The sequence below is a fragment of the Amblyraja radiata genome, chromosome 22 (genome assembly GCF_010909765.2).
Source record: "Amblyraja radiata isolate CabotCenter1 chromosome 22, sAmbRad1.1.pri, whole genome shotgun sequence".
NCBI lineage: Eukaryota > Metazoa > Chordata > Chondrichthyes > Rajiformes > Rajidae > Amblyraja > Amblyraja radiata.
Window position 1 is genome coordinate 14130467 of NC_045977.1, and position 26904 is coordinate 14157370.

General features: G+C 41.9%; 1 protein-coding gene across 2 annotated transcripts; it reads right to left on the minus strand.

The window, feature by feature from the left end:
• Nucleotides 1–10067: 10067 nt before the first annotated feature.
• Nucleotides 10068–26676, minus strand: c22h16orf72 (chromosome 22 C16orf72 homolog). 2 transcript variants are annotated; one of them, XM_033040436.1, is made up of 4 exons: nucleotides 26027–26671; nucleotides 23872–23952; nucleotides 21123–21401; nucleotides 10068–11487 (listed from the first exon to the last, which is right to left on the minus strand). In XM_033040436.1, the coding sequence occupies exons 1-4, from the start codon at nucleotides 26235–26237 to the stop codon at nucleotides 11243–11245; spliced, it is 816 nt and encodes a 271-aa protein (XP_032896327.1). In that variant the 5' UTR covers nucleotides 26238–26671; the 3' UTR covers nucleotides 10068–11242. The 2 variants fall into 2 exon arrangements, with proteins under 2 accessions (XP_032896327.1, XP_032896328.1); XM_033040437.1 differs by lacking the exon at nucleotides 10068–11487 and adding an exon at nucleotides 18417–19415 and having other exon boundaries at nucleotides 26027–26676.
• Nucleotides 26677–26904: the final 228 nt, after the last annotated feature.

A 26904-nucleotide genomic window follows, 5' to 3' on the forward strand; every position in this document is an offset into this window, starting at 1 on the left:
GAATAAGTGGATGGTGATATTGTTCCTAGGAATTTGAAGCTTTCTGGGGCAAAGATCTGACCCCAGTTTTTCCTTCTGACAGAGATAGTCAGGGCACTTCAGCGAGGTGAGATCAGGGAGAGTCTCTGTATCACTCCACTTGTCCATGCTCCTGGAATCATGGTCCACTTCTGCAGGCATGGCACAGAATCAGTGCAATTTCTTCCCCAGCTTCCCACACTGTCCTAGGTTTCACTTGATCAGGGGCCCAGGGATTTATGAACTTTAAAATGCCTTAAGGCCACTCGTGCAATGCAAGTTCCAATTGCTTTACAGGCAGAGGATAATCATTTCAAAGGTACACAAAAAAGCTGGAGAAACTCAGCGGGTGCAGCAGCATCTGTGGAGCGAAGGAAATAGGCAAAGTTTCGGGCCAAAACCCTTCTTCAGACTGATGGGGGGTGGCGGTGAGAAGAAAGGAAAAAGGGGTAGGAGCCGCCCGAGGGCTGAGGGATGGGAGGAGACAGCAAGGGCTAACAAAATTGGGAGAATTCAATGTTCATGCCCAGAGGATGCAGACTCCCCAAGCGGAATATGAGGTGCTGTTCCTCCAATTTCCGGTGTTGCTCACTCTGGCCATGGAGGAGACCCAGGACAGAGGTCGGATGGGGAATGGGAGGGGGAGTTGAAGTGCTGAGCTTTTTCCATAGATGCTGCTGCACCCGCTGAGTTTCTCCAGCTTTTTTGTGTTCCTTCGATTTTCCAGCATCTGCAGTTCCTTCTTAAACACAATAATCATTTCAAGGCTGGTTCAGGCCTTAGCTATCACAAGGGCGACCCACAACGCAACAAATGTTTTATCCAGCACCTTTCCTGGCAAGATCCTGCACAATGCTTTGTAATAGCAAGTGCAAACAAAATTTGATAATAAGCCACAGAAGGAAATATAATGGGAGTTGAGCAAAAATTTAGTCAATGACTTTGGTTTTAGAACTTTATCAGACGGGGTAGAGGGGTTTACGGAGGGGATTTGAGAGCTTAGGATCTTGGCAGCCAAGGTTTCCAATGGGACTGATCAAATACCAGAAAGATTAGAAGGCTAGAAGCATTGACCTTTTCTCACAACCAGATCTAAGTTTCCACATAAATCTAATTTATCACAACCTTCCTTTAGTGCAGTGACCAGAACTGTACAGTGCCCTAGCTATGACCCAACAGCGCTGTCGAGAGGACACAAAGTGCTGGAGTAATTCAGCGGGTAAGGCAACATCTCTGAAGAATGTGGATAGGTGACATTTCGGCTTGGGACTCTTCTTCAGACTGAGACACGTTGAGTCTGAAAAAGGATCACCATCCGAAATGTCAGTCTGAAGAATGTTCCTGACCCGGAACATCACCTATTCATGTTCTCCAGAGCTTGCTGAACCTGCTGAGTTACTCCAGCACTTTGTCCCCTACTGAGTAAACCACCATCTGTAGTTCTTTGTTTCTAGCACTATCTATAGTTCTAGCATGACTTCCCTTCACTCCCAAATTTAAAACAACCTGGTTTTCCCTCTATCCAGTTCTGACAGAGTCTTTTGACGTGAAACATTAACTCTGTTTTTCTTTCCACAGATGCTGCCTTGACATGTTGAAAGTTTTTGTTGTTTTTTTTGCTATTACTTCCTGCATTTAAGTGGCTTGCTTTGTCAATACTGCCGGGGTCAATGTAAGCTCACATCAATGGTCAGGATCAGCTCTTCTCAATTAATCTGATGCCCTTGTATTGTTTCAACACAGCCATAACTTACATGCTTGGCCTATAATTGGACTGACGAACTTTGCGGAGGGCATAAGTTGACACAGAGTATGATTGCAATAACCAGACAATTAATGACTAAGTGGAAATAAAGTTGGATTTGGCAACAACTTGGAACACAATATACTGATAGAATCTTGAAATAGCTCATCGATAAGGATTGAAGGTAGAAGCTGGAAGCCCAAAATAAAGAGAAATGTTCAGATCAGGCAGCAACTGATTAGTAAGGGTGTCAGGGGTTATGAGAAGACTGGAGAATGGGGTTGAGAGGGCATTAATTGAATGGCGGAGTAGATTTGATGGGCCGAATGGCCGAATCTGCTCCTATAGCTATGAAGTGTGGAGAAAGTTCTGCCGCTTCAAGCCAGTCTTTACATCAGAACTGGGAATGTTTGAAGCTAAAACAAATTCTAAAAGGTAGAGGACTGAGGTGTGGAGGTGGGTGATCACGGAGATAAGAGATCACAAGCAGAAAGTGATGGGAATCCACCGCAACTTGGGTTACTTCTGTGGAAAGAAATCATGTCAACATTCCCAGTCAAACTATATTTTCATCCGCATGATTGTGATGGAGTGAAGAAACAGAAAATGTGAAAAACTGGTGGGGGGGGGGGGGGGGGAATTAAAGCCAGGTAACTGAAGGTGATACGGACGTTATCTACATTTTCTCCAAACCAATTTGAGGAGGAAATTTCAATATTCTCAGCTTTCATTAGCTTTTCATAACCAAACTACAACACCATTTTTGTCATTGGATATCTCCATCATGTTATGGACTTGTGTTCCCATCAAACTCTTCCCCAACCCCACCTATCTTTCTCGGCCATTTGAAACCCATTTTGTTTTAACGTTCCCCAGTTATGAAGGTCATGGACACAAACTTAGTCAGGGTGTTGATTAATCAATACCCTGGGGTCATGTTACAGTTGTATAAGATGTTGGTGACGCCACATTCATAGCACTCTGTTAAGTTCTGGGCACCAAGTTTTAGGAAAGATGTTGTCAAGCTGGAACAGGTACAGAGATTTACGAGGATGTTGCCAGGACTCAGGCCTGAGCTACAGGAAGAGATTGAGCAGGCTGTGACTCTATTCCTTGGAGTGCAGGAGGATGAGAGGTGATTTTATGGATATGTACTAAATCATGAGAGGAATAGATTTGGTAAATGTATAGAGTCCTTTGCCCAGAGTAGGGAAATCGAGAGCATAGGTTTAAAGTGAGGAGGAAAATATTTAATAAGAAACTGAAGGGTAACATTTTTTTTACACAAAGGGTGGTAGGTATGTGGAACGAGTTGCCGGAGGAAATAGTTAAGGCAATACTATCATACAGTTCAAGAGACATTTGAGCAGGTACATGGCTAAGATAAGTTTAGAAAGTTATGGGCCAAATGCAGGCAGGTGGGAAGACAGTGGCGCAGCGGTAGAGTTGCTGCCTTACAGCATTAGAGACCCGAGTTCCATCCCAACTACAGGTGATGTCTGTACGGAGTTGGTACGTTCTCCACATGACTACTTGGGTTTCCTCCCACGCTCTAAAGACATACAGGTCTGTAGGTTAATCGGCTTCAGTAAAGTTTGCAAATTGTCCCTTGTGTGTAGGATAGTGCAAGTGAACAGGGAAATCGCTGGTTGGCGTGGACACAGTAGACGGAAGGACTTGTTTCCGCACTATATCTCTAAACTAAATGTCAATAGTACTGGAAAATGCTACATCAGCCATGACCTTGCTTACTGGTGAAGCTGGCTAGAAGAATTAGATATTTCTGCTCTCATTTCTTATTTCTTTAAGAGTCACTGATGGAAAACAGGCACCTCAAAGTGATTGGTGAGGTTGGATCTGGCTGTAGTGGCATTGATATCATGACATCCTGACCTTTTATTCTGCAGTATTAACCAAAGCAACAGCATGGTTCTTGATTAACATCAGCTAAAAAGAGATGAGAAAAACAATGTCCAAAACCCAAAAATCATTTCCCTCCACAGATGCTGCCCGAGCTGCTGAGTTACTCCCACACTGGTCTTTGCTCAAGATTCCAGTATCTGAAGTTCCTTGCAAGTCCAGGAAAATATTGTTATTGTCTTTCATCCTGTTGACACGAAAATTGCTGTTCATATAACTATGCAAAGTTTACAATTGAGGTCTAAAAGGTCTCAACCCGAAACATCACCCATTCCTTCTCTCCAGACTCCTGTCCTGCTGAATTACTCCAGCTGTTTGTGTCTATCTTTGGCTTAAACCGACATCTGCAGTTCCTTCTTACAACTGAACTTTTGAAAGTGATTGTATTTGTTTAATTGGCTGGGAAATTCTTTGAAACATGCCATTGTTGGATTGCAACCACATGCAGTTTCACTGTTTGTATTGTCTACACAGCAAGGCAATGTTTAGAAATGCCCTGGAACCATGCAATGTGTCATTTGTACAACCAGCTGATTAATAAATTCATGCATTTACAGCAACAGATGAGAATAGATGTAGGCAGCTCAATTCAGGACCAAAGCTACCGACCAACTAATGTTCACTGTCAAAGCCATTCTGCCCATGAGGAGTCTGAGATTTGTGTCGGTTCAGCTACTCAATTCAGAGTAGTGAAAACAAAATTAGTCATTTGAACCATATGGCTCCTGATACCCTTATCAAACTAGTCAATTAAACTGTACAGAGAACAGAGCACATGGAAATAGTTAAGTTTATTAAGTTAATTGTCATGTGTACTGAGGTACAATTAAAAGCTTTTTGTTGCGTGGTATCTAGTCAGCGAAAAGACTATACGTGATTACAATCAAGCCATCCACAGTAAACAAAGAGGACACATGAAATTCAATGGAGAGGTTTACAGTGAAATAAATGAGTAGAAATCATAAGATAAATGGTGTAATTTTCAAAAGGGATTCTTTAAAAAATGGAGGCCACGGTCCCTAGATTTTTTCATTATAGATGTCAGGGCAGGTTAAAGAGGTAACTGATCAATTGTTTTGAATGTTGAGGTCTTATTCAAGGCAGAGAACAAAAGCTATACAGCTTTACATGTGCTAAACCACTGTAAAACACCAGCTCAGCCCCAGCCGAGCTGCAGTGTCCAATTCTGAGCACTTTACTAAAGGCATGGGCGGAGATGAAATGTAGGAGAACTTAGGTGATTACTGTTGCATGGACAGACTTCAGTCACCTTTGTTTTCCCCAAGGCCATAGAAGGTAAAGGCATTAGACAAGAGATGTTTAAGATAACTCATGATTGGAAGTTTCCAGGGATGATCCACTAAATCAGTGAATGGACTGAGAACGATTAACAATAGCAGAAGCAACATATGAAAATCTTGCAAAATAATTCTGAATGAAAAGCAGGGCAAATGTTGGCATTCTTAAATAAAACAGACGACCCTAAAAAAATATCCATTAATGCTGCCTGACCTGTCGAGTGAGAAAGAGGTAATGTTTCAGATCAATTACTCTATCAGTAGTGATGTAGAATCAAAACCATTAGCTTACCAAAACTACTGCCTGCCGACAGAATATCTCCATCATTACATGCTAATAATTCACGATTTAGATTACATGGATAGGACAGGAGTCAATAATAAACTTCAGAGAATTGGATAAACATTTGAACTAAAAAAGTAAAGCTTAAATATTTAGTTTAGTTTGGAGATACTGTAAATATAGCATAGGGAAAGAGCAGAGCAGATTTTGCAAAGAAAGACTGGGTGAGCCAAGTCACTAACTGTACTCACTGGATTTTTAAGCTCTACTCACAGCTATTTATGCAGACTGAGTTAATTGCAAGAGGCAAAGTTTTCCCCAACTTAACAGTTTGAGGGAGTGCTAAATGTACTCTGGGTGGCAGATCAGGTTCATTAAAAATCTCCACCATACAAATCATGACATAAATGGAAGGAGAGCAGACACGTCTCCAGTTGGTGAGGAAAAGCAGAAGTCACCGACTGACACAATCTTGCAGACACGGTCACAGATAACTTTAATTATAAGTCTAGCTAAAAATGGGAGCAGGCTCAATTTTAATTTTACAACCAGTTACTATGATCTTGTTACTGATATCCTCATGACTTCACATCCTGGCTGCTATCCACAACAAAACATTACATCAGTATTGGAAGTCATAGTACGATTAGTACTATTTGTAAGTGCCACGGTATGAGAGATTTAAAGGCAAACCGTAGTCAGTCCCTGGACTTGACATGGGTACAAAGGAACTGCAGATGCTGGTATATACCAAAGATAGACACAAAGTGCTGGAGTAACTCAGCGGGTCAGGCAGCATCCCTGGAGAAAAAGGATGGATGATGTTTCGTGTCAGCACCCTTCTTCAGACTGAAGAATGGTCCCAACCCGAAACCTCATCCATCGTTTTCCTCCAGAGATGCTGCCTGAGTTATACCAGCACTGTGTGTCTATCCTGGACTGGACAGGTTTGCTGCAAATAAAGTCATATCTTACTAAGCTAAAAGTGTCCATTCAGATTTGCACAAATAGAAAATTGTAATTCAAATACTGGGACTCAACCAAAATTGGTTTGACAAGATTTCAGAAATAAGGTGGCACGATAGTTCTGCAGGAAGTTGTAAAACTCAGACACTTCCACACAAGCACAAATTCATGAGAACTAAAGTAAAATACTGCAGATATTGGAAATTAGACTGATGGATCTGCAGTCTAATCGGTCTAGTGCACCCATGCCAGAATAAAAATGCAGTACGACTTCAGCAGATTAGACAATCTGTGGAGCCAATGTTAACATCCTGACAAAGTGCAAAAATTATTTTTCCTCTCACAAAAGATGTACCTCACCTGCCAAATTATTTACTGGACTGTACTGCAATTATGTTGTTGCATTAATGATATATAGTCAAGTACATGGAAGGAAGGACTCAATTTTCATAGTGTATTTTGTTTCAAAAATATCACTGCACGGAATCTTTTAATGAAAAAAAGTAGTTCCATTATTTTCACTTTACCAAGTGTTCTGCATCTTTGGCACACTAATTGACATCATACATCAGCCAGTGATCAATGCAGCATTCAAGTATTATAGATCTGTTTCACATGGAATAATTTAATCAGTAAATTACTAATCAGTGCAATATCCCAAATGATTGTCTGTACAGATGTTAGCAATACTTAAACAGATTTTGCAAGACTTAACTAACAACGGGAAGATAAACATTTGGTTGCATCTCAGAGGAAGCCAATTACCACCTTCAAACTGAGGTGGATTGTGCAGCAAAGCAGTCTATTACAACAGCAGAATTGGTCTGCAAGTGAATGTGTCAAATTTATAGTACCAATGCCATTCAGCCTATTGAAGCTGCTAAAAATCTGAAAACAGTGCAACCAATCTTAAAATTCTCCCATCCTGGCAACATTTCACTTTAAAATGAAGCCACAGATTTTTTATAATGGGACAAGTAAATTATGGTCTAACATAGCGTGCAACCTCTGTTTCTTTAAGCAATTATGTAGCTATTAAACTCTACCCCATATGGCTCCTGATACCATTATCAATCAGTTCTGCGACTTTGGAGATTTGTGGAATGCATTCCATTCTTAAACACCTCCATACAATTTGGTATCAGACTTGGTTAATTTAGAGATACAGCATGGAAACAGGCCTTTCTGCCCACACCAGCCATTGCTCCTGTTCACACTAGTTCTGTATCCCATTTTCTCATCCACTCCCTACTTGTGTAATCTCTTCTTACTTGGTACTTGATTGCATGTCGAAGACTGAAGGAGAGATTAATTTAAATTAAAAAGGGGGGGGGGGGGGGGGGGGGGGGGGGGGGGGGAAGTAAAGCTATGACTATAACTCAATTGTCCTATTTCAGCATGTCTGGAAGTTACCCAACTGCACTTAATACCTGGTTTTCAATCAAATTATTTTACTCTTGCCAAGATATTTTCTTTAAAGGAGAAAGGCTGATAAGAAGGCATGGGATGTGCAAGAAAACGATCAAGCAGCAGCTCAGAGCATACTGCTCTATTTCCCAGTACAGGCAGCAATGGGAGAAAAAACTGCTAGAAAATATTTCACACTCAAATTAAAAGCATCCAGAATTTTAAACCAGAAACCACAGAAATCAAACTTATCTACCAGCTAATGTGCTATAATGGAAATTGGACACAATACAATTCATAGATCTTTATTACTGTTATAGTTCAATCAGACACTCTGGAAGTGCAGTGATTTATTAATGGGACACTCGAGTGTACAAAGTAAAAAACAAAATTTGGAGACTAAAAGGCCAAAAGTTCAAACCTTCACGACCTAGTCCTGTGGCTACAAATTAAAGCATCTGAGATTATTGACTAAAGACAGCAATTCATTTACAATTAAAATCTTATTACATCGCAAACGCCATATTTTGAAAGTTATCTTCTAGTGACAATGTACATCTGTTGAACACCAAATGGCACCATGACCATGAATTTAGTGTACCATTCAGTAATACCCTCACCTCCATGTACAATAGGGTATGAGAATACAAAAAAGAAACCAAAATTAACGTCATTCTTTTGCAACTAATATTCAGGTTAGCAAATACATTGGCCATCTTACAGGCATGGATTTAAGTTCTGGGAGATGAAGGCAAAAACGAACCAATTTTTTTCCAGAGTGATGCAAGCATTGTATTTAACTCCACATTTCAGAAGGAATTTTCCAACTCGAAATTTGCCAATTCTGTCCCTATCCTCGCAGTGAATGCACAACTGCAGAAGACTGGAGGAGGAAAAAGACAAAACAAAAAAATACTCCCAAATAAAGGCATTTTAAAATGCTTTCCAGGTAAACAGGTGCAATGGAAAGAAAGCAACATCTGATTTGCACGGTGTTTAATCTTTCTCCAAGTGCGCGCTACAGTTAAAGTAACATTTTGATACAAACTTTTGATGCATAAAACTGTAAGTTACCAATTCTTAAAAATGGCAATTACAGCTTACAGTGGCTTCCACCAAATGAAAGTACTTCAAGAAAAGCAAACAGCGTGCAACTTAGAAATCCATCAGGCAGTTTTTATACCAAGGGATCTGATAATATCTTTTCAGAACACTTAAAACTTAACTATCAAAACATGGAATTTTCTCAATCGCTTCAAAGGTGGGTGACCTGACCTATCCCTACTGTTCTTCACCTAGATTTAAAATTGTACATTGAGCTAGAAAAGTGGCCAAAAAACTACCGCAAAAATCAATCCCGAGGGTTGTGGCAAGAATGGTGTGGATAGACATGCTAATGCCAATCAAATGTAAACAGTAAGGTTGTTAGTGCAAAGTTTGCTCTAAGCCTTATTTTCACTTTTTGGACGTATATTTGTTTTTCACCCTTCTCTCTCTCCCCCCCCCCCCCCCCCCCCCCCCCCCCCCTCCTCCCCCACCCCCCCCCCCTCCTCCCCCACCCCCCCCCCCCCTTACCGGAACCTGTTAAAATCAATACCAGACCCCCACCCACCCCTCCACATCATGCTAGTTCAAACAGTGAATCTGCAATATACTGACAGCTTTGTGTTACACTGCCCCTTCTGCACCAACCAACCACACTGACAATTTAACACAATACCCGACCTGAAAACACTTTTTTGAAGGCTAAAACTGATCATTGAGAGTTCCTAACATTCCCAATGACAAAGGGAATCTAGAGACCAATGTAAAATTTAGTAAAATGTCTGATGAAGGTCAGCATTTAAAAATCGTACTCTGTTCTTACCATGCAAAATTTCATTAGGAAATCCAGGATCAGATGCAGCCCTCCTTGCACTTCAATTATTTATTATATAACCTTCTCCAGAAACCAATGACATGGTTTCCAATGTCCATTAATACTACCCATACCTGGCTTGGAGTCAGTGAATGGGGCAGGGTGTTTGTGGGGAATAAGAGGGAACTATCAATGGAAGATTACCTAAACTATTGCAAAAAAAGTGCTGCCTTGCAGCATATCCTTACTGCCTCTGGCTTAAAAAGCAAGCCACCTTTTAGGCTGGCTGGGTTGTCTACTGCAAACATGCAGGAGAGGACAACAGACAATACCCCCCAGTTAGTATTACTTGAAACAGTAAAATTGCACTTTGCATAGCCTTCTCAGTGAGAAAACAAGTCAACTCAAAATAGCCATCATGACCAGTATCTGCATGTGCAAATGGGCAAATTGCTTGAGTTAGTGTGTACATCAAGTTTCTGTGCAAGTTGTTGGACTACGTAGTGACCACTTGTAGATTTTAACTTGAAAATCAAAACTAACTGAAAAGGATCGCCATTAAAATCACATACGTTTTTTTTGCTAAGCTTGCTTACCACAGTGTAAATTCAGAAGTTAAAATTCCCCCCCAAAACTGACATAAGGCTCCTCTTTTAAACACCACATAATGCAACCAGAGGGTTACCAAATTACAACGTGACATAAAGCAATTGTTCAGATTTATGCAAGTAGTTTACGCAAATATGTTCACACAAAAAAATGTCAACCTCCTTTAACTAACTACTGCTGACAATTTCAAAAGTGAGCAGGCCACAAACCAAATTGTCATTTTCTACCCACTGAAGGTTATGTTCCAACAACTACCCAATGATCTGACCCTGCTCCATTGTGTGAGGAAACATTTAAAACCAAGCATGATGTAGTTCTGATTTTGGATATCCACTCCAGGGTTTGGTGTGCACATTTTATTTACATTATGTAGAACGAGTATCATACCAGCATTCAAATGCTTAGTATATACACATTACATATATTTATATATATTTATATATTTAAACATAACAAGAGTATTTTAGAATTTATGGAAAAGTCAATAGTATTTTTGTATTTTTTGCAACACAAACACAAGAAGTGAATCCAATAAAGATCTTTGTTGATTTTTTGATATTCATTGCATGACCATCATAGCACCATTTCCACAGTTGACAGAATTAGCAGCTGCGTGAGTCTAACTAAAAGTAATCCAATATTGATACAACGCATGTACTTGCACTATACGAACTTGTGTCTTAGTACAGCACTTTAAAATGGAAGTCTGTAGATTTGACAGAGGATGCCATTTTAACATAGACAATATCAGTGATATATTGGCAACTGGTCAAGCAGTCAACACAGCAGAAAATAAAAAAAGGGCAATTAACATGTTAACCAAATTAACATCCAAATCACCCTTCCCTTGAATAGATAAAAGTTAAGGTCACTTTAGCTTGGAACCTAATGTGTTTACCTATGATGATCTTGCTAACTACTACACAAATGATCAAATGTCCTCTGTCACAAGACCAGTACAGGGAAAGCCATAATTACAAGAGGCAGCTACTGCATTAGTTAGAACTTCCTTTATGGCAATCATTATTGAATTCACTTGTACTTTCACAATCAAACTAGTTACGATGGCCCTCCATTTCCATTCAAGAAAGTGTCGAGTATCAAGTGGCTTTCAAGTAGCATGGTGACAATATAAAAGTTCAAAGCATTCGATTGCGTTTGTGCGTAGGGGAATCAGTGATCACATCAGTACACTGGGCTGAGGAACGCTTCCTAGTGCCACCATTGTCCAAATGGAGTGCCATTTCTTCTGATATGAAAGTGTTCAAATCCACATCGTGGAGTCCATTTCTCCTGCGAGAAGAGTTAGAGCTACCACTTACATGAGTGGGAGACCCTGGAGTACTTGAGCGTACACTTATACTAGCCATTGCTCCACTAAGGCCTGTGAAAACAAAACAAAAAAAAACATTATAAGTGTTAAATGAGAAAACATTAATGGTCCCAGTGCAAGATTCATGGACACTGTGGTATTTAGTTGGTTGAACAACTTCAATCCATGGAAGTTACAGCATTTAAGCATGTTTGGACAATAGCTATTTTCCCTGTTCCAGCCCATAAAAAATAAGAAGTTTTCACAATTTAAAGGGTGGCACAGTAGCACCGCAGTAGATTTGCTGCCTTACAGCGCAAGAGACCTGGGCTCGATCCTGACTATGGGTGCTGTCTGTACAGAGTTTGTACGCTCACCCTATGACCAAGTGGGTTTTCTCAGAGTGCTCTGGTTTCCTCTCACATTCCAAAGACGTACCGGTTAGTAGATTAATTTGCTTTGGTAAAAATTGTAAATTGTCCCTAGTGTGTAGGATAGTGTTGGTGTATCAGTGATCACTGGTCAGCGCAGGCTCGGTGGGCCACAAGGCCTGCTTCTGTGCTGTATCTCTAAAGTCTAAATGCAAAACTGAACTTGAAGATGCAATAAAAGGGCACAAAGTGCTGGAGTAACTCAGTGGGTCTCTCTGGAGAACATGGATGGGTGATGTTTGGGTCAAGACCCCTCTTCAGACTGATCGCATGGTGATTGTGGGGAGAAAGGAAAGCTGGGAGGAGGCTGAACAAAGCATGGGAGGTAATAGGTGGACACAAGCGGGGGGGGGGGTTGATAGGCAGATGATCAGAACAAAGGCCAGAGATTAAAGCAAGTGTTAGACAGTGATTGAAGAGTTGCAAATTGTGAAGCCAGGAGAAGGAATTTAGTTGGAGGGAGATGGGACAAATAAGTACGTCCAGGTGGGGCACAGGGGAGTGGGGTACAATAATGAGGCCTCGGGAACTATTGACAGCTTGTGTAGGAGAAACCCCAATTAATTTTTATCTCATACATCCAACATCACAACGATGCACAAATAGGATAAAGTTTGACACCTTTATCAGTTCAAGACCATGGAGACCAAATAGATTTGCCAGTAAGCTTAGAGAAGCTATTGGAGAAAATTCTCTGGGATAGGATTTACTCCCATTTGGAAGAGCATGGGTTAATAAGGAACAGTCAGCATGGCTATGTATGCGGCAGATCATATCTTACCAGCTTGATTGAGTTTTCCGAGGTGTCGACAAATGTAATCGATGAGAGTCAGGTGTGGATGCGCAGGGATCTGTACTGGGATCTACATTTAAGTCCAAGTCATATGTAAATGGATTGGTTGGTAAGTTTACAAATGTCACCAAGTTTGCTGGGGTCACAGATTGTGAGGAAGGATGTTAAAGTATACAGCGGGGTACAGAAATGGGAAGAAAAATGGCAGATGGTGTTTAATCCGAGCAATTGTGAGATACTGCACTTTGGGAGGTAGCATGCCAGGAAAATATATACAATTAATGGCATGACTCATATGTCCAGAGGGATATTAGGATCCAACTCTGAAAATGGCAACACAAGTAGAGTGGTAAAGGTGTGATATATGCTTGCCTTCAATGGTCCGGGCATTGAGTATAAGGAAGTCACGATGTAGCATAATAGGACTTTGGTTAGCCACATTTGGTATATTGCATGCAGTTCTGGAGGTCCCAATACAGGAAGAATGTGGAGGCTTTGGAGAGGGTGCAGAGGAAGTTTACCAGAATGATGCCTCGATTAGAGGGTATTAGCTACAAGAAGGTGGTGTACAGAATTGGTTTGTTTTCTCTGGAACACCGTGGAAATGTCAAAGACTAGCAGACTTTGCTTTAAGGTCAGGGGGGGCATATCTTAAAGGAGACATGCGGTGCAAGTTTCTTTTTGCAGAGGGTGATGAGTGCCTGGAACCCACGACTGAGGGTGGTAGCTTGAAGCAGATACGTTAGTGGCATTTGGATAGGCCTACGGATATGCAGGGAATGGAGGGATGTGGATCTTGTGCAGGCTAATAATCTTGGTTAGCCTACTTTTGAAGAGCCCTTGCCAATGCAATATCGGAAATATCGATTCCACATTCACATAGCAAGATCCCACAAATCACAGTGGCCATAACTGATTGCATTGTGAATCTGACAATGACAAATTTAGCATAAAAATGTAAATGTCATGCACAATTCAATGTTTCAGGCTCGGCTTGTGCTTGTATTGGGAGAGTTCAATGTAGCCTTGTTTCATAGCATGGTTAAAAAGTCGACATTGGCAAAACTCATCAGCACTAACAGAATTCAACAGGCTGACAAAAGTCATTTTTCATGTAAGATTATAGCCATTGTACTGGAGACTTAACCAAAATATCAGTAAAGTGCCCCCCCAAAGGCCAGTAATTAAGCAAATGTTGCCGTAATTTATATAAATTTCACTAAAAGGCCACCATAAAAGTTATACTGGATGAACAGAAGCAGGAGGCCACCACTGGTCTTTGACATTGCTCTGCCATTCTGGAAGATCACAGCTGATCTGTAACCCAACTATACATATGCACCCAAGAACACAAAACAGAATACACCCCCCCCCCCCCCCCCTCACCTCCAACCAGGGACCCCAGCAGCTCCAGTCCAGAGGTCCACGTGCACTTCCCCCCTCCCTCTCCACTCACATTCCTTCGTCCAGCTTCACAAATCCTTTGGTTTTAATCTCTGGCCTATGCTGCAACCATCTAACAACTCCCCCCCCCCCCCCCCCCCCCCCCCCCCCACACACACACCTCTGTGTCTACCCATCACCTGTTTTGCTTTGGTCCACCTCTCCCTTCTCCCATCTTTTTTCTCAACCATACACACAATCAGCCTGAAAGGTCCCAACCCAAAACGTCACCTATCCATGTTCTAAAGTGTTTCTGCCTGACACGCTGAGTTACTCCAGCATTTAGTGTCTTTTTTGTAAACTAGCATCTTCCATTCCTTGTTTCTACAGAATATAGCCTTGTCCCTGAACTGCAATTCAAGAACTTCACTTCAATTCCATTTCTTAAACAATTGCAACTTGGCAATTACCTTAAAGGGCTACCATTATTCTGAAACTATAATCCTTAGTTCTAAACTAACTCCTGAGAAAATAAACAAATCTTTTTGTATTTTGCACATAGACCCAACTTTCTAAGCCTTTACTCATCCCAGGAATTAACCAAGTGAACTTTTTCAAAAACTATTCCCATGCAAATACATACATTCCTTTTAAATGTATAAAAATTGTGCATAGTACAAAGTGAAGTCTTAAGGGCCTGTCCCACTTAACCGACATACGCGCACCATTTACGAGACCTGCTAGCGTGTGGGTAACGCGGGACGGGCGCATGGAGTGGTGTGGAGTGTGGATTTCGTCTTGTACTAAATCTTCGCGTGCCACCGGCCTGTCGCGTAACTGACGTCCAAAGCGTGACAGGCCCAAAAACAAATGGGTGACCTTTCGGGTCGAGACCCCTCTTCAGACTGAAGAAGAGTCTCAACCTGAAACATCATCCATTCCTTCTCTCCAGAGATGCTGCCGGTCCCGCTGAGTTACTCCTGCATTTTGTGTCTATCTTCAAATGACGTCACGCGCTCCAGACAGCTGTACGGACGCATGATGACGCGCGCGTCAGTCACTACCGGCATGTCTTGTAAATGACAGCCAAGTGGGGCAGGCCCTTTACTGGTGCCCAGAGGTTGCCACATGTATTCCTCACTTTGTTCTCTTGCAACAAAAGCCAATCGTGCATTTGCCCTCATAATTACTGGTTTTACTGCAAGCTAGCTTTGTACTTCATTTACGAGGAGACGTAGATGTCTCTGCTGTCACTCCCATGCCCTCTAAATACCTTTAACTCACTCAGATTTAAAATTAAGCAAGTTACCATGGCAAAAGCATTTCTACCCTCTGCACATCAAAGTAATTTTTAACCACTGCCAAAAATCAGACTTTTCTTAAAATTCCCAACTGGAAAAAATAACTATCCATCTTCCCAGTTACCGTTGACGAAATTAAAATGTCAGGTCATTTCCCAACACCTCAAATAACCTGAAAATATCTCTATGAGGACTTTTATAATTCAAAGCCCCATGTGTTATTCTAGTACATCAACAATAATTACACACACCTAAACCATTATATCACTAAGGCCAAAATATGGTCGCTAGGATGTGTGGCCATGAGCCCTGGCAATATTCAGGTGACGTCTTGCAGTTTTGTTTCTATTGCACGATGTCCCTGCACTGTGGTCCCTTATAAGGACAGCATTCACTTAGCCGGTTCTTGTTATTTGATATCTTTTGAAATAACCAAAAAGGTTAACAAGGGCAAAGCCGCAGACGTTTTCTATGTGGAATTCAGCAAGGCATCTGATTAGGTTCCGTATGGTAGGCTGCTCTGGAAGGTTAGTTCACAGGGGATCCAGAGAGAGTTAGCCAACTGGATAGAAAATTGGGCTCTTGGAAGGAAGCAGATGCTGAAGGTGGAAGGTTGTTTTTCGTTCTGGAAGCCTGTGACTAGTGGTGTGCCTCAGGGATCAGTCCTGGAACCATTGCTGTTTGCGATTTATATCAATGATTTGAATGAAATGCACAAGGCATGGTTAGTGTTTTGCAGATGACAAGAAAGTGGGTGGCATCGTAGGCTTTTGGTACATTATCCTTCACCAGTCAGGGTATTGCGTATAGAAGTTGGGATGTTATGTTATAGTTGTACAAGACATTAGTGAGGCCGCATTTGGAGTATTGTGTTCAATTTTGTTAACCCTGCTATAAGAAGGATGTTGTTAAGTTGGAATGAGTGCAGAGAAGATTTACGAGGATGTTGCCAGGACTTGAAGGTCTGAGCTATAGGGAGAGGTTAGGCAGGCTAGGACTTTATTCCTTGGAGACCAGGAGGATGAGGGGTGATCTTATAAAGCTGTATAAGATCATAAAGGGAATAGTTAAGATAAATACAGAGTCTTTATCCTAGAGTAGGGGAATCAAGAACTAGTGGACATAGGTTTATGGTAACAGTGGAAACATTTAATAGAAGCCTGAGGCAGAACTTTTTCACACATTGGGCAGTGGGTATATGGACAAGCTGCCAGATACATTTTAAAGACATTTCAACAGGTTCATGGATAGAAAAGGTTTAGAGGGATATGGACCATATGCAGGTAAACACAAAATGCTGGAGTAACTCAACGGGTGAGGTAGCATCTATGGAGAGAAGGAATTGGCAACGTTTCGGGTCGAAACCCTTCTTCACTGATATCTTCAGCATCTTCTCCATAGATGCTGCCTCACCCGCTGAGATACTGCAGCATTTTGTGTCTATCATCTATTTACCAACATCTGCAGTTCTTTCTTAAACATTTGGACCATATGCAGGCAGGTGGGATCAGTGTAGATGGTGCCTTTTGGTTGGCATGGGTAAGTTGGGCCAAAGGGCCTTTATCCGTGCTGTATGACTATCTAAAATATCAATTAAAATAAAATCTCGAATTATTTTTCACTACAACTGCTTGGTTTACCTTTTTAGAGTATTGCTCTACAATTCATTTGCCAGTTAGCTCAAATTTACAAGTTTGCAATTTAACCCTGCCATTCAAACTCTTTACAAAAGCAGATTTATGCAATTAATTTGTTTGACTTTTTATCCCAGTCATGTTCAAGTATGGTGAACAGCTTCAGACCAACAGATTCTTGCAGGACATCATGATCTGGACCAACTACAGTAGCTACCAAAATTAACTTCAAATTTTCAACCTTGATCCTAATTAGATGCCACATAAGAATCATAGAGATACATACCCTGGAAACAGGCCCTTCCTCCAAATGAATGCTCTGACAAACCACTCATTTACACTAATACAATCTATCACTGGGGGCAACCTGCAGCAGCCAATTAACGACCAATCCTATGTATTTAGAATGTGGGAGGAAACACACATGGACATATAGAATGTAAAAAACTCTGCACAGAGAGCACTAGAGGTCAGGATCAAAAGGCAGCTGCTCGACAAGCTGTGTCGCAATAAATATATGGTCAATTTCCAAGCTTAAATAACCATAAGTAAACTGCAATAGCCAAAGACTGAAAGACTACATACAAAAGTATTTTCAGAAGATAAAGGAAAACATTTAAAACAAGTACATTTTATTTGGATTCTTGATTTGGAAATTACACTTCCAGCATTGGACGCCGGAGATAATGCTGCTCAAAAGGATCCTTTATTTTAAATACACCACTGTATTTAATTAGGGCAGCCATAATATCTAGTCTACAGATTTTCATCTTAAATAGAACACAGATAATTATTACCATTGTCTCATGTACTGTGCAGAAAAGGGAGAAATTGCAAAATGTGATGGGGATGTACTAACAACTTTTACTGCAACTGCAAATTGGCCACTAGCATTAAATGGCTTGTTGAACTTAACAGAATGCCATTAGTACCGTCAGCTCAGCATGGTACCAGAGAATCCATCGGCTTCAATAAAACCAAATCCCGTGAAAGTTTTACGGCTAAATATTCTTGGTTAGACCCATGGCCCATATTGGATTTAGATGGCTGAAATGGTCTGAGTCTCAAATGCCTCAAATGACAGGAAGGCAAAATACATTACCTGTAAAACTCCTCAAAAGCTTAAAAACGCGCCTCCATACCCACCCAACACTCCCTCCCAGTTTCAGTCTATCAATACTTCATAAAAATTGAATAACCAGACATTTAAAACTAGAACTTAAATTACTATTGGTACAATTACCTCATTCTTCCCTATAGCCCTGTAGCACCCACTGAAATGAATAGGCTCACAGATCCTTCCCAATGTTAATGGTGGAAGCTTTTATCAGCCAACTGGACCAGAGGTGGCATTTTGAATTGAGACACTTATGACTAAATTGTAGATGGAGCCACATCAAAATCTAGTTCATTAACACCTAGAGATGGGATTTTATTGAACTGGTTGGAGCATATATGAACAGAATAAAACATATCTCCACTGAGCTAATCCAGTGAAATAAATGGACATGCTAGAGACAATAGATGGAAAAAATATTCCACTGGAAGAAATTAGCTGGTTGGGCAGCATGTGGGGAAGGAAATGGACAGACGACATTTCAGGTCGGGACCACTCTTGATTTTGAACTTGATGTTGAGCGGGGTAGTTTAGGATGTCATGTGCACCTTAATGTTCAGTGCAGAATTAAAACAGCTGTACGTGTAGGTCATGGCCAGCACCTCTGGGTATCGATCATTCATCTGGAGCAAATCATCTGGATTCCCACAAAAGTGGGTACACACTAAATTCCTGATTTTAAGTGTTAAGTTAGTTGTTCACAAGTCTTGAAAAGCAACATGAAATACAACCATTTCCTCAATAATTAAACTTGTCAAAACTTGACACTTTCCAAATACACTAAACTCAATACAATCTCATTCTTGCAAACTCAAGTATCAACATGACAAAGCGGGAATTTGTTTTATAAAAACTCGCAATCAAGCCATTGAATTAAGTGCAGGCTCACCACCAATTTCCAGTAAAGGCACAAAATTACCATAGCACTCCTGAAAATGTGGGGCCTAGACCAGATGAGACAGCCTATCTCTACCTCATTGAAATTTCCACGGTGATCTGAGAGTCAAATTTGCCACCTACTTCCGGGCCTCTGGAACTCCAGCTTGGCCGGACATAGTAGATACATTCCCATAGAAGACTTCTGCAGCCTAATGGCACGTCGAATTTGCCCCCCAGCGATCGGGGCCAGCATATCATTTCCCCATAGCCGATCGGTGGGTCAAATTCGCCTACTGTGGACGGGATTTCTGGAACTACAGCGCAGCCAGCAGATCTGTTCCCATAGCCAACTTCCGAGGCCGACTTTGCTGGCCAGTAGCTTAGCCTCTGGGCAACCTAGTCGGACCGTTCTACTCCTCTGAGGCTGTAACCTCAGTTGATCTGGCAAAATCCAGAAAGGCTCTGGAATTAAGGGTTTCAGGGGGGAAAAAAAATTCAGCGGTAGATTTGTATTAAAATCTTACTCCCATCGAATAATTTGCAATCCAATTCAATACCCTTCAGGTAGCAAATACAATAAATCAAAAATCCCTCAAAATATGACCAATATTATTTAATTTTAAACTATTTTCTACAATACCTCTAACAATGACAATTTCTACAATTACAATCAGACTGATCTTTGTTCGTGTTTTTTTCCCACAAATTTTAAATTGCACAAAGCCTTTTTCACTCAAACTTGCCATAATGAATTAATAAGCAACTTTAAGGTTCTGTCAGCAGAATTACACAGCATCAAGAGATCAATCCAGATTATGAAACCACACAGAAACTGGATAGGCCGCACTACTGCATGGCTAAATAGCACTCTCTTTTCTGGTTCAATCACTGGTTTCAATCTACAAGTTAGCTAGGAAATAACTCTCAAACATCACCAACTGTTGTGCTGTTTTTTCTACAACAGTTAACCGTTTTTCTCCAACCGTTACAATCTGCTGATGTCTTCCCTCCCTTGCCGACTTATTTAATAAACTTAATGCCACACTTTATATGCCTGGCCATCTCTTCTAAAATTTGAATGAACCCACATGAATGGGCAGAGGTCAGAAATGGTAAAAGGCAAAAGGAAAACAGGAATTTAAGGCTCGGAAAGAAATAACAAATAATTAAATTTTAAAAACACCAAGGATTGTGGGTGGGGTGCAGATAGAGCAGTTAAAATATCCATCAGCATTGAGGCAGTTAAGTAATCATCAAATGGAGGTGATAATTCTGCTACAAGCTAGTGACAACTGAAATTGGTAAAAAGGGCACAGTGCATTGACCAACCCGTGCTTGTAAAATTAGTTTTCAGACACATCAAAACTCCGTTAATACTTCCAGACATGGAATTCCAAAGGATGTTAGACATTGTCAAAAAATTTCCAATGGAGTGCTTGGCAAAATTGTCTACAATAACATATTCCAAAAAAGAATGCAACAATAAATTCAATGACAAAGTATAAAACTTTTGTAAATTCTACAGCAAAGACAGCAAAACCTTTTGAACTGGTTAAAGTAATGACACACTAACAAAGCCTGTCATGAGATTGTCATGTGATATTAATAGTACTAGAATGGACAAATGGGCATTAAAACATAAGCTTTAAAAATACACTTGATATTTTCAATCACCCCTCTTCCACCCCAAAAGAAAAAGTCATGGTATCTTGAATATTCAGTGCTGGAACTCAAATTGAAATGCCTGAAGTAAAAATATTTTCATAAAGATTAAATGACTTGTACAACTCCTAATGTTTAGCAAAACATAACTCAACTGTTACCGAGAAGCAGCTCAGATGGTGTTTTATGGGTCTAAATGGTGTTAAATCTGCAATGATAAAGCATTTCACAGAACCTTAATAGATTACCAAAAATCAAGCAGACAATTCCGTGTCCTATCAAACACGAGAAAACATAAAATGCACTTGAAATGTTTCAATCTCACTTGAATATTGTCATTAATTAAATTATAATGAAGCTACATTTCATCACACCACGTGCAACATCTTTGACAGACGAAATTGAGATATCAATCTAATAATGCTGAAGTTCTGCATATGAATATCAAAGATATTTTGAAATCAGCATTTATTTTCCTCAAGCATTATTACGTAATAGTATAATTACCATGTAGTGCAATGGCTTCACGGAAAGGCTGTAAGTCCGTCTCTACAGATGAGCTAGTTTCTGTTGTGGGTGCTCTGGTGGGAGAGGTTACAACTGTCAGTCTAGGGGGGGCTCTGGTATTGCGTGGAGGTGGCGCTTTTCCGCATAAAAAGCTGATTAAATCTTCTCTTCGAATGGTTCGTCTCCGCTTTTTTACCCAAGCTAACACATCCTTATTACGTCGTTGATAACCGATCTGAATTCCTAAATCATAACTTCTGCGTTGAGCTTCAATACTTTCTGAAACAAAAAAAACTTCTCAGAATAGCCAGGTACATTCAAAATTTAAATTATTCTATATACCAAGACATGCATTTACTGACCTGTTAATTTGGCTTTTGGGCCAATTTACTTCCTCATGATAGAATTTATGTATCAAGCTTGACACTAATTCTGCAAGGCCTAAAGATTACATCTCATTGATTAAATATCATTAATGACAGCAAGATTATCTCAACCATAGTAGATAAAACTTTTTTAGGTTATCAGTTTAGAACTGTTTAACACGTTACTCAAAACAAATGAGGTGGCATGGTGGCGCAGCAGCAGAAACCTAGGTTCAATCCCGACGACTGGTGCTGCCTGTACGGAGTTTGTACATTCTCCATGTGACTGTGTGGATTTTCTCCGGGCGCTCCGGTTTCCTCCCACACTCCACAAACGTACAGTTTTGTAGGTTAATTGGCTTTGGTAAAATTGTAAATTATGGACAATAGGTGCAGGAGTAGGTCATTCGGCCCTTCGAGCCAGCACCACCATTTAATGTGATCATGGTTGATCATCCACAATCAAATTGTTCCTAGTGTGTAGGATAGTGTTAGCGTACAGGGTGATTGCTCGAAGCCCGTTTCCATGCTATATCTCTAAAGTCTAAAATCTCTAAAGTTTAAATGAAGAGCAAGTACAGCTTTAGAATCATTAGATGTTTAAAAAGAACTAAAATATTTGTGTGTACACTACATTCAAACTGAGCACAGATGCATCAGATTCTTGCAATGCAATAAGTTGCAGTAAAAGCATTTTTGTGTACATCTATGGCCAAAACTCACAAGCAACCAAAAATGAAGGGAAATACAGAATATTTCCACTGATGCACAATTTGTCTCACGTGTAACAGTTTATAGATGTTACAGATTAAATTTGGTCAGATTAAATTTACAAAATTGACATGTTATTGTTAATATTTAACTTTGGAAGATCTCAGCAAATTTCTCCAACAATTAACGTTAATTATTTTCAATAATTGGGATAAATGCAGCTTATAATTCCCTTTATCAGCCAAAATTGAGCAAAAATCACCGCTTCACGGTGCAAATCAAAACACGTTGACTTTAGCAAGAAAATGGCAATGTCGGAATGTTTTATCAATAGCCAGTAGTACAACAAATGAAATGTTATTCTTACCAGCAAATTGAAGTCTAATCTTTCAACCCTCAAACTAACAGTAAATAGTACTCTTGTAAATTATAATTTAAACTGAATTAAGGCTATCCAAATTATAAAATTTATTTTGCCATTTTTAAAAAACTACTTAATTTGAACTACTTTCAAAAACATTTCAACCATTTCAACTCAAATATACTTTATTTTCCTTTGTGCTCAGAATGCATCATGTACATATAATTGTACAAGCTTAGATACTACATTGAAAAAGTGAAGACTGTTCAGCAAGGTGTAAATACAAGGCCATTGACTCAAATGTTGCCAGTATAGCTGTGCTTTGCCTACAGTATGAAGCAGTTGGACGTGCATTTTTCTTTTTACAAATTTACTACCATACTTTATGACCTCTTAATTGTAAGATTAGACTAGGTTTTTCGTAGAGCATTCTTTCATACTGTGCTAAGAATGATGCACATTAGGATTGGAAACAAACGATTTACTCAAACAGAGAGTAGCTCTCAAAGCAAATGAGTGCCAAGTATTGAGCAAATGACAGCCATGTATGGGTGGGTGTTTTATTTTGAGCATTAAAATGTAGAAAGGAAATTCAGCAAGTTCTTAGTTTGTCATAAAGGCTTTCTGCGATTATTTGGTAAAGCTTCTGCCTAATTTATGTTAACAAATAATGGCATATACAAAGGGCTTCAGGAAGAGAACTGTTGTTTTAAAGCAATCAATAGATTAAATGTACACAACCGAGGCTGACAATTTTAATGGCATGTTTAGAAAAAAAAGTCATCTCATCTAACTAATGGGAATGGTCATTGTATTTTGGAGTATTTAACTAGAATAATTTTTTTTTAAAACACAGAAAGCAGCAAACCAAAAATGGTTGCAGCAAGGAAATCTTGTTTTGGCTGTCTTGGGCATCCACAATCATGAGTCATGCAAGGAAACCAAGAGGGGGAGGGGAGAAGGGGAAGTGTTTTGGACTTGACCTCTTTAGTCACTTAAAAATTGGAAACAGCACTCAGCACATTTATAGTTATGTGAATCATCTTAAATAATTTGACATAATCAATGCCTCCGAAGTTACATACAAAACAGTAAGAACAGAGCAAGCTGCTGCATGAAGCTTCAATATTTCACTTGCAATCCTGATAATTCCCAAATGTACCCGACAGTTATTACTATATCCAATTAAATTAAGCTGCACATTGCTTCATTTGGCCATTTTTAAGCTAAACACCTAAAATGTCAACCCCGTTGCAGACACAAGTGCACGAGTCCAGACAATGCAGAGTTAACAAAACGGTTTGAATATTACCTTTGTACACATTGGTGACAGCCGAGGCGGCATTTTGAAATGGGACCCAGAGTGACAGCCCTTGTTGCTGACAGACTCGATCTGCAAAGACCACACAGGGAGGGGAGCAGTAGGGGGATGAAGGAGAGGGGATGGGGAGAGAGTTAAAAAACAAGTTAGCAAAGCCATGAGTGCAAACTGATCTCCAAAAAGACACTATAATACATTTAGAAAAGGAACAAAACCACCGGCCATGTTTGATTTCAGCATTACCCTTGCATCTGTAATTTCAAAATAAACACTATTTTTCAGGCAATTTCAAACATTAAAATGATTTTTTTTTTTTTTTACAAAATCCACACTTGGCAAGGAATCATCTTTATCAATTTTGTTTGTCTGCTAGCACAACCATAATATTAACACCCAACCCACAGACACGCAAACCAAATTTAAAATGTTGACTATTAACATATTTAACCATGTCAATTGATAAAACAATCGTTCTACTTCTGGCTGTGTGGAGCACTCTCAAAAACATTTCGACCCACCCATTCCACAAAGCCAAATATTGGTTTACAAGTATAACTACAAGCATTTAGTGTTAAAATACACTTGCAGAAATAAAAGCATGAACTGACAACTTTAAGTCTCTCTGCCTTCTGGCTACATGAACTGCCACCAATCCCCCACGTAGCTCTTCAAACCGTGAAGGGTCCAAAACACTGTCACATTGCGGGGTCAGGGTGAAAAAGAGAGCCCCAGATCATTGGTGCCATCCGGAGGAGGGAGGACATGCAATACAGGAGGGATCCAGATCTCTGCGCCAGAGGTGACCCTGGAATACTGTGGTGCATGGAGTGTGGGGTCTCCACACCACTGGTGATGTGAGGGAGGGATGGGAAATCCAGACAATGTCATATTTACAGATGGGGCAGGGGATAGGGGTGGGTTTAGAGCAGGGATATGGGGGGGGTGCCTCTGGGACGGGATATAGGGGGGTGGGAAGCAAGGGATATGGGAGGGGGGCAGAGATTATGGGGGTGGGTTATATAGGGGAGATATATAGGGGAGCAGGGATAGGGACAACGTGGTTTTGGGGGATGTTTGTATGAGGAGTGATTGGGAGGAGATATATGTGAGGTTGGGAGCAGGGATATGGGGGGGGGGTTGGATTGGTCATATAGAGACTGCAGGACGTTTGGGGATAGAAACGGATTGTAGGTGGAGATGGGGGGGGCAGAAATCTGGCAGGTTGAGAGGCTGGTATTTAGGGAGGGGTTGAGGGACAGAGATATGGGGGGGTTGGAGGTGTGGGTATGGAGGGCAGGGTTATGGGGATCAGATGGGGATATGGGGGGGGGGGGTCAGAAGATATTGGTGGTGTTGATATCAGCGGTGTTCTGGAGAAGGGACGGGGGGGTGGGAGCAGGGATATTGAGGGGTTTGGTCATTTGAAGGCTGCAGGAGGAGGGGTTTGACAATAGGTAGTGGGTGGGGATATGTGGGGTGGGTAGAGCAGGGATATGGGGGGGGGTGGGAGCAGGATTTGGGGGATGGGTGGGGATATGGGGGTGACGCAGGCGGGGTTGTGGGCTTCGAGAGGGTGCGGGTCGTGGGTTTGGGGAAGTTGGGGCTGTGGGTTTGGAAGAGGGTGTGGGTCGTGGGTTTGGAAGAGGGTGTGGGTTGTGGGTTTGGGGAGAGTGGGGCGATTTGTCTGTGTGTTTGTGGATTGGGAGAAGGTGGGGGTAGTGAGTTTGGGGGAGTCATGGATTACAGTGGGGTTTGTGGGAGTGTTTGGTGTAGGTTTTGGATAGGGTGAGGATCGTGAGTTAGGGGATTGTGTGGTGGGGAAGGGGATTGTGTGTAGAGGAAGGGGGTCGTGGGTTGGTGGAGTCGTGCATTATAGTGGGGTTTGTGGGAGTTTTTGTTGTAGTGGGGTTTGTGGTTTTGGATAGGGTGGGGATCGTGGGTTGGGGGTGGAGACTGTGGGTACACGGGGGGTTGAATGGAGATCGTGTGTTGGGGGTGGGAATCGTGGATTTGGAGAGTGGCGATCTTGCGGAGGGGGGGTGATTCGTGGGTCGGGTTATCGCATGTTGGGGGTATGGGGTGAGCCGAGGGGGGTGAGGGGGGATGAGCCGGGGGGGGGGGGGGCGACATTACCCCGCCGCCCTACCTTTGTAGAGCTGGGCCACGGCGGTGGCCGAGTTCTGGAAGAGGTGCCACAGCTTCTGCTGGCTCTGCTCCTGCTCCAGCGACGCCCTGTCGGCCTCGGCCTGCTGCTGCTGTTCGCTCTCGGCCAGGCACTGCCGCTCCCACTTGGAGAACCAGTGCTCGGGGCAGTGCTCCTGGATCTCCGTCTCGCGCTCCTCTTTCTTATCCTCCATCACAGGCCGCCCTGCCTCGACTGTCCCGGCGCGGTGGGGCTGGCGGGCCGACGGGCGGGCGGGCAGGAATGTCTTGTCTTTTATTTTCTCAATATAATTTATCGCTTTGTAGTATTCTTGCCCCCTCAGCTCCGGCTGGGTTTTTTTTCCTGATATCTCCGCCCGCCCCACCCCCTCCCCCCCCCCACACACCACCCTAAACTCACACAAACCCTACCACCACCCCCCCTCCCCCAACGCAGACACCATTAAAGCCTTGCCCGGCGCCGTCAACAATCGCCCCACTTGCACTTTTCGCTGACGTTATTAAACTGAAGGGGTGGGTGAGGAGGGGGGGGGGGGGTGGACGCGCCGTCCGCCGCGCCCCTCAAACCCTAACGTGAAGGCCGGATGGTGCCGCCTCGCAGTCCGTCCGCCCGCGCGCTCGTCCCCCCGTTCGGACTCGTGCCCGCGCCCCCCCCCCGCGTCCCCGCGCGCGCGCGCGCCCCGCGGCACCGCCTCCTTTGTCCCGCCCCCTCCCCACCCACCCATTGGTGTGATGGCGTGCAGGCGATTGGTGGGCGGCCGCGTCACTCAGCATGATGTGAAGGAGATGGGCGGGGCTGGTCGGGCCGGGGGCGGGGCGGCCACGCGACGCTTTACCAAGCGAGGGGGAGGGTCTGGCGCG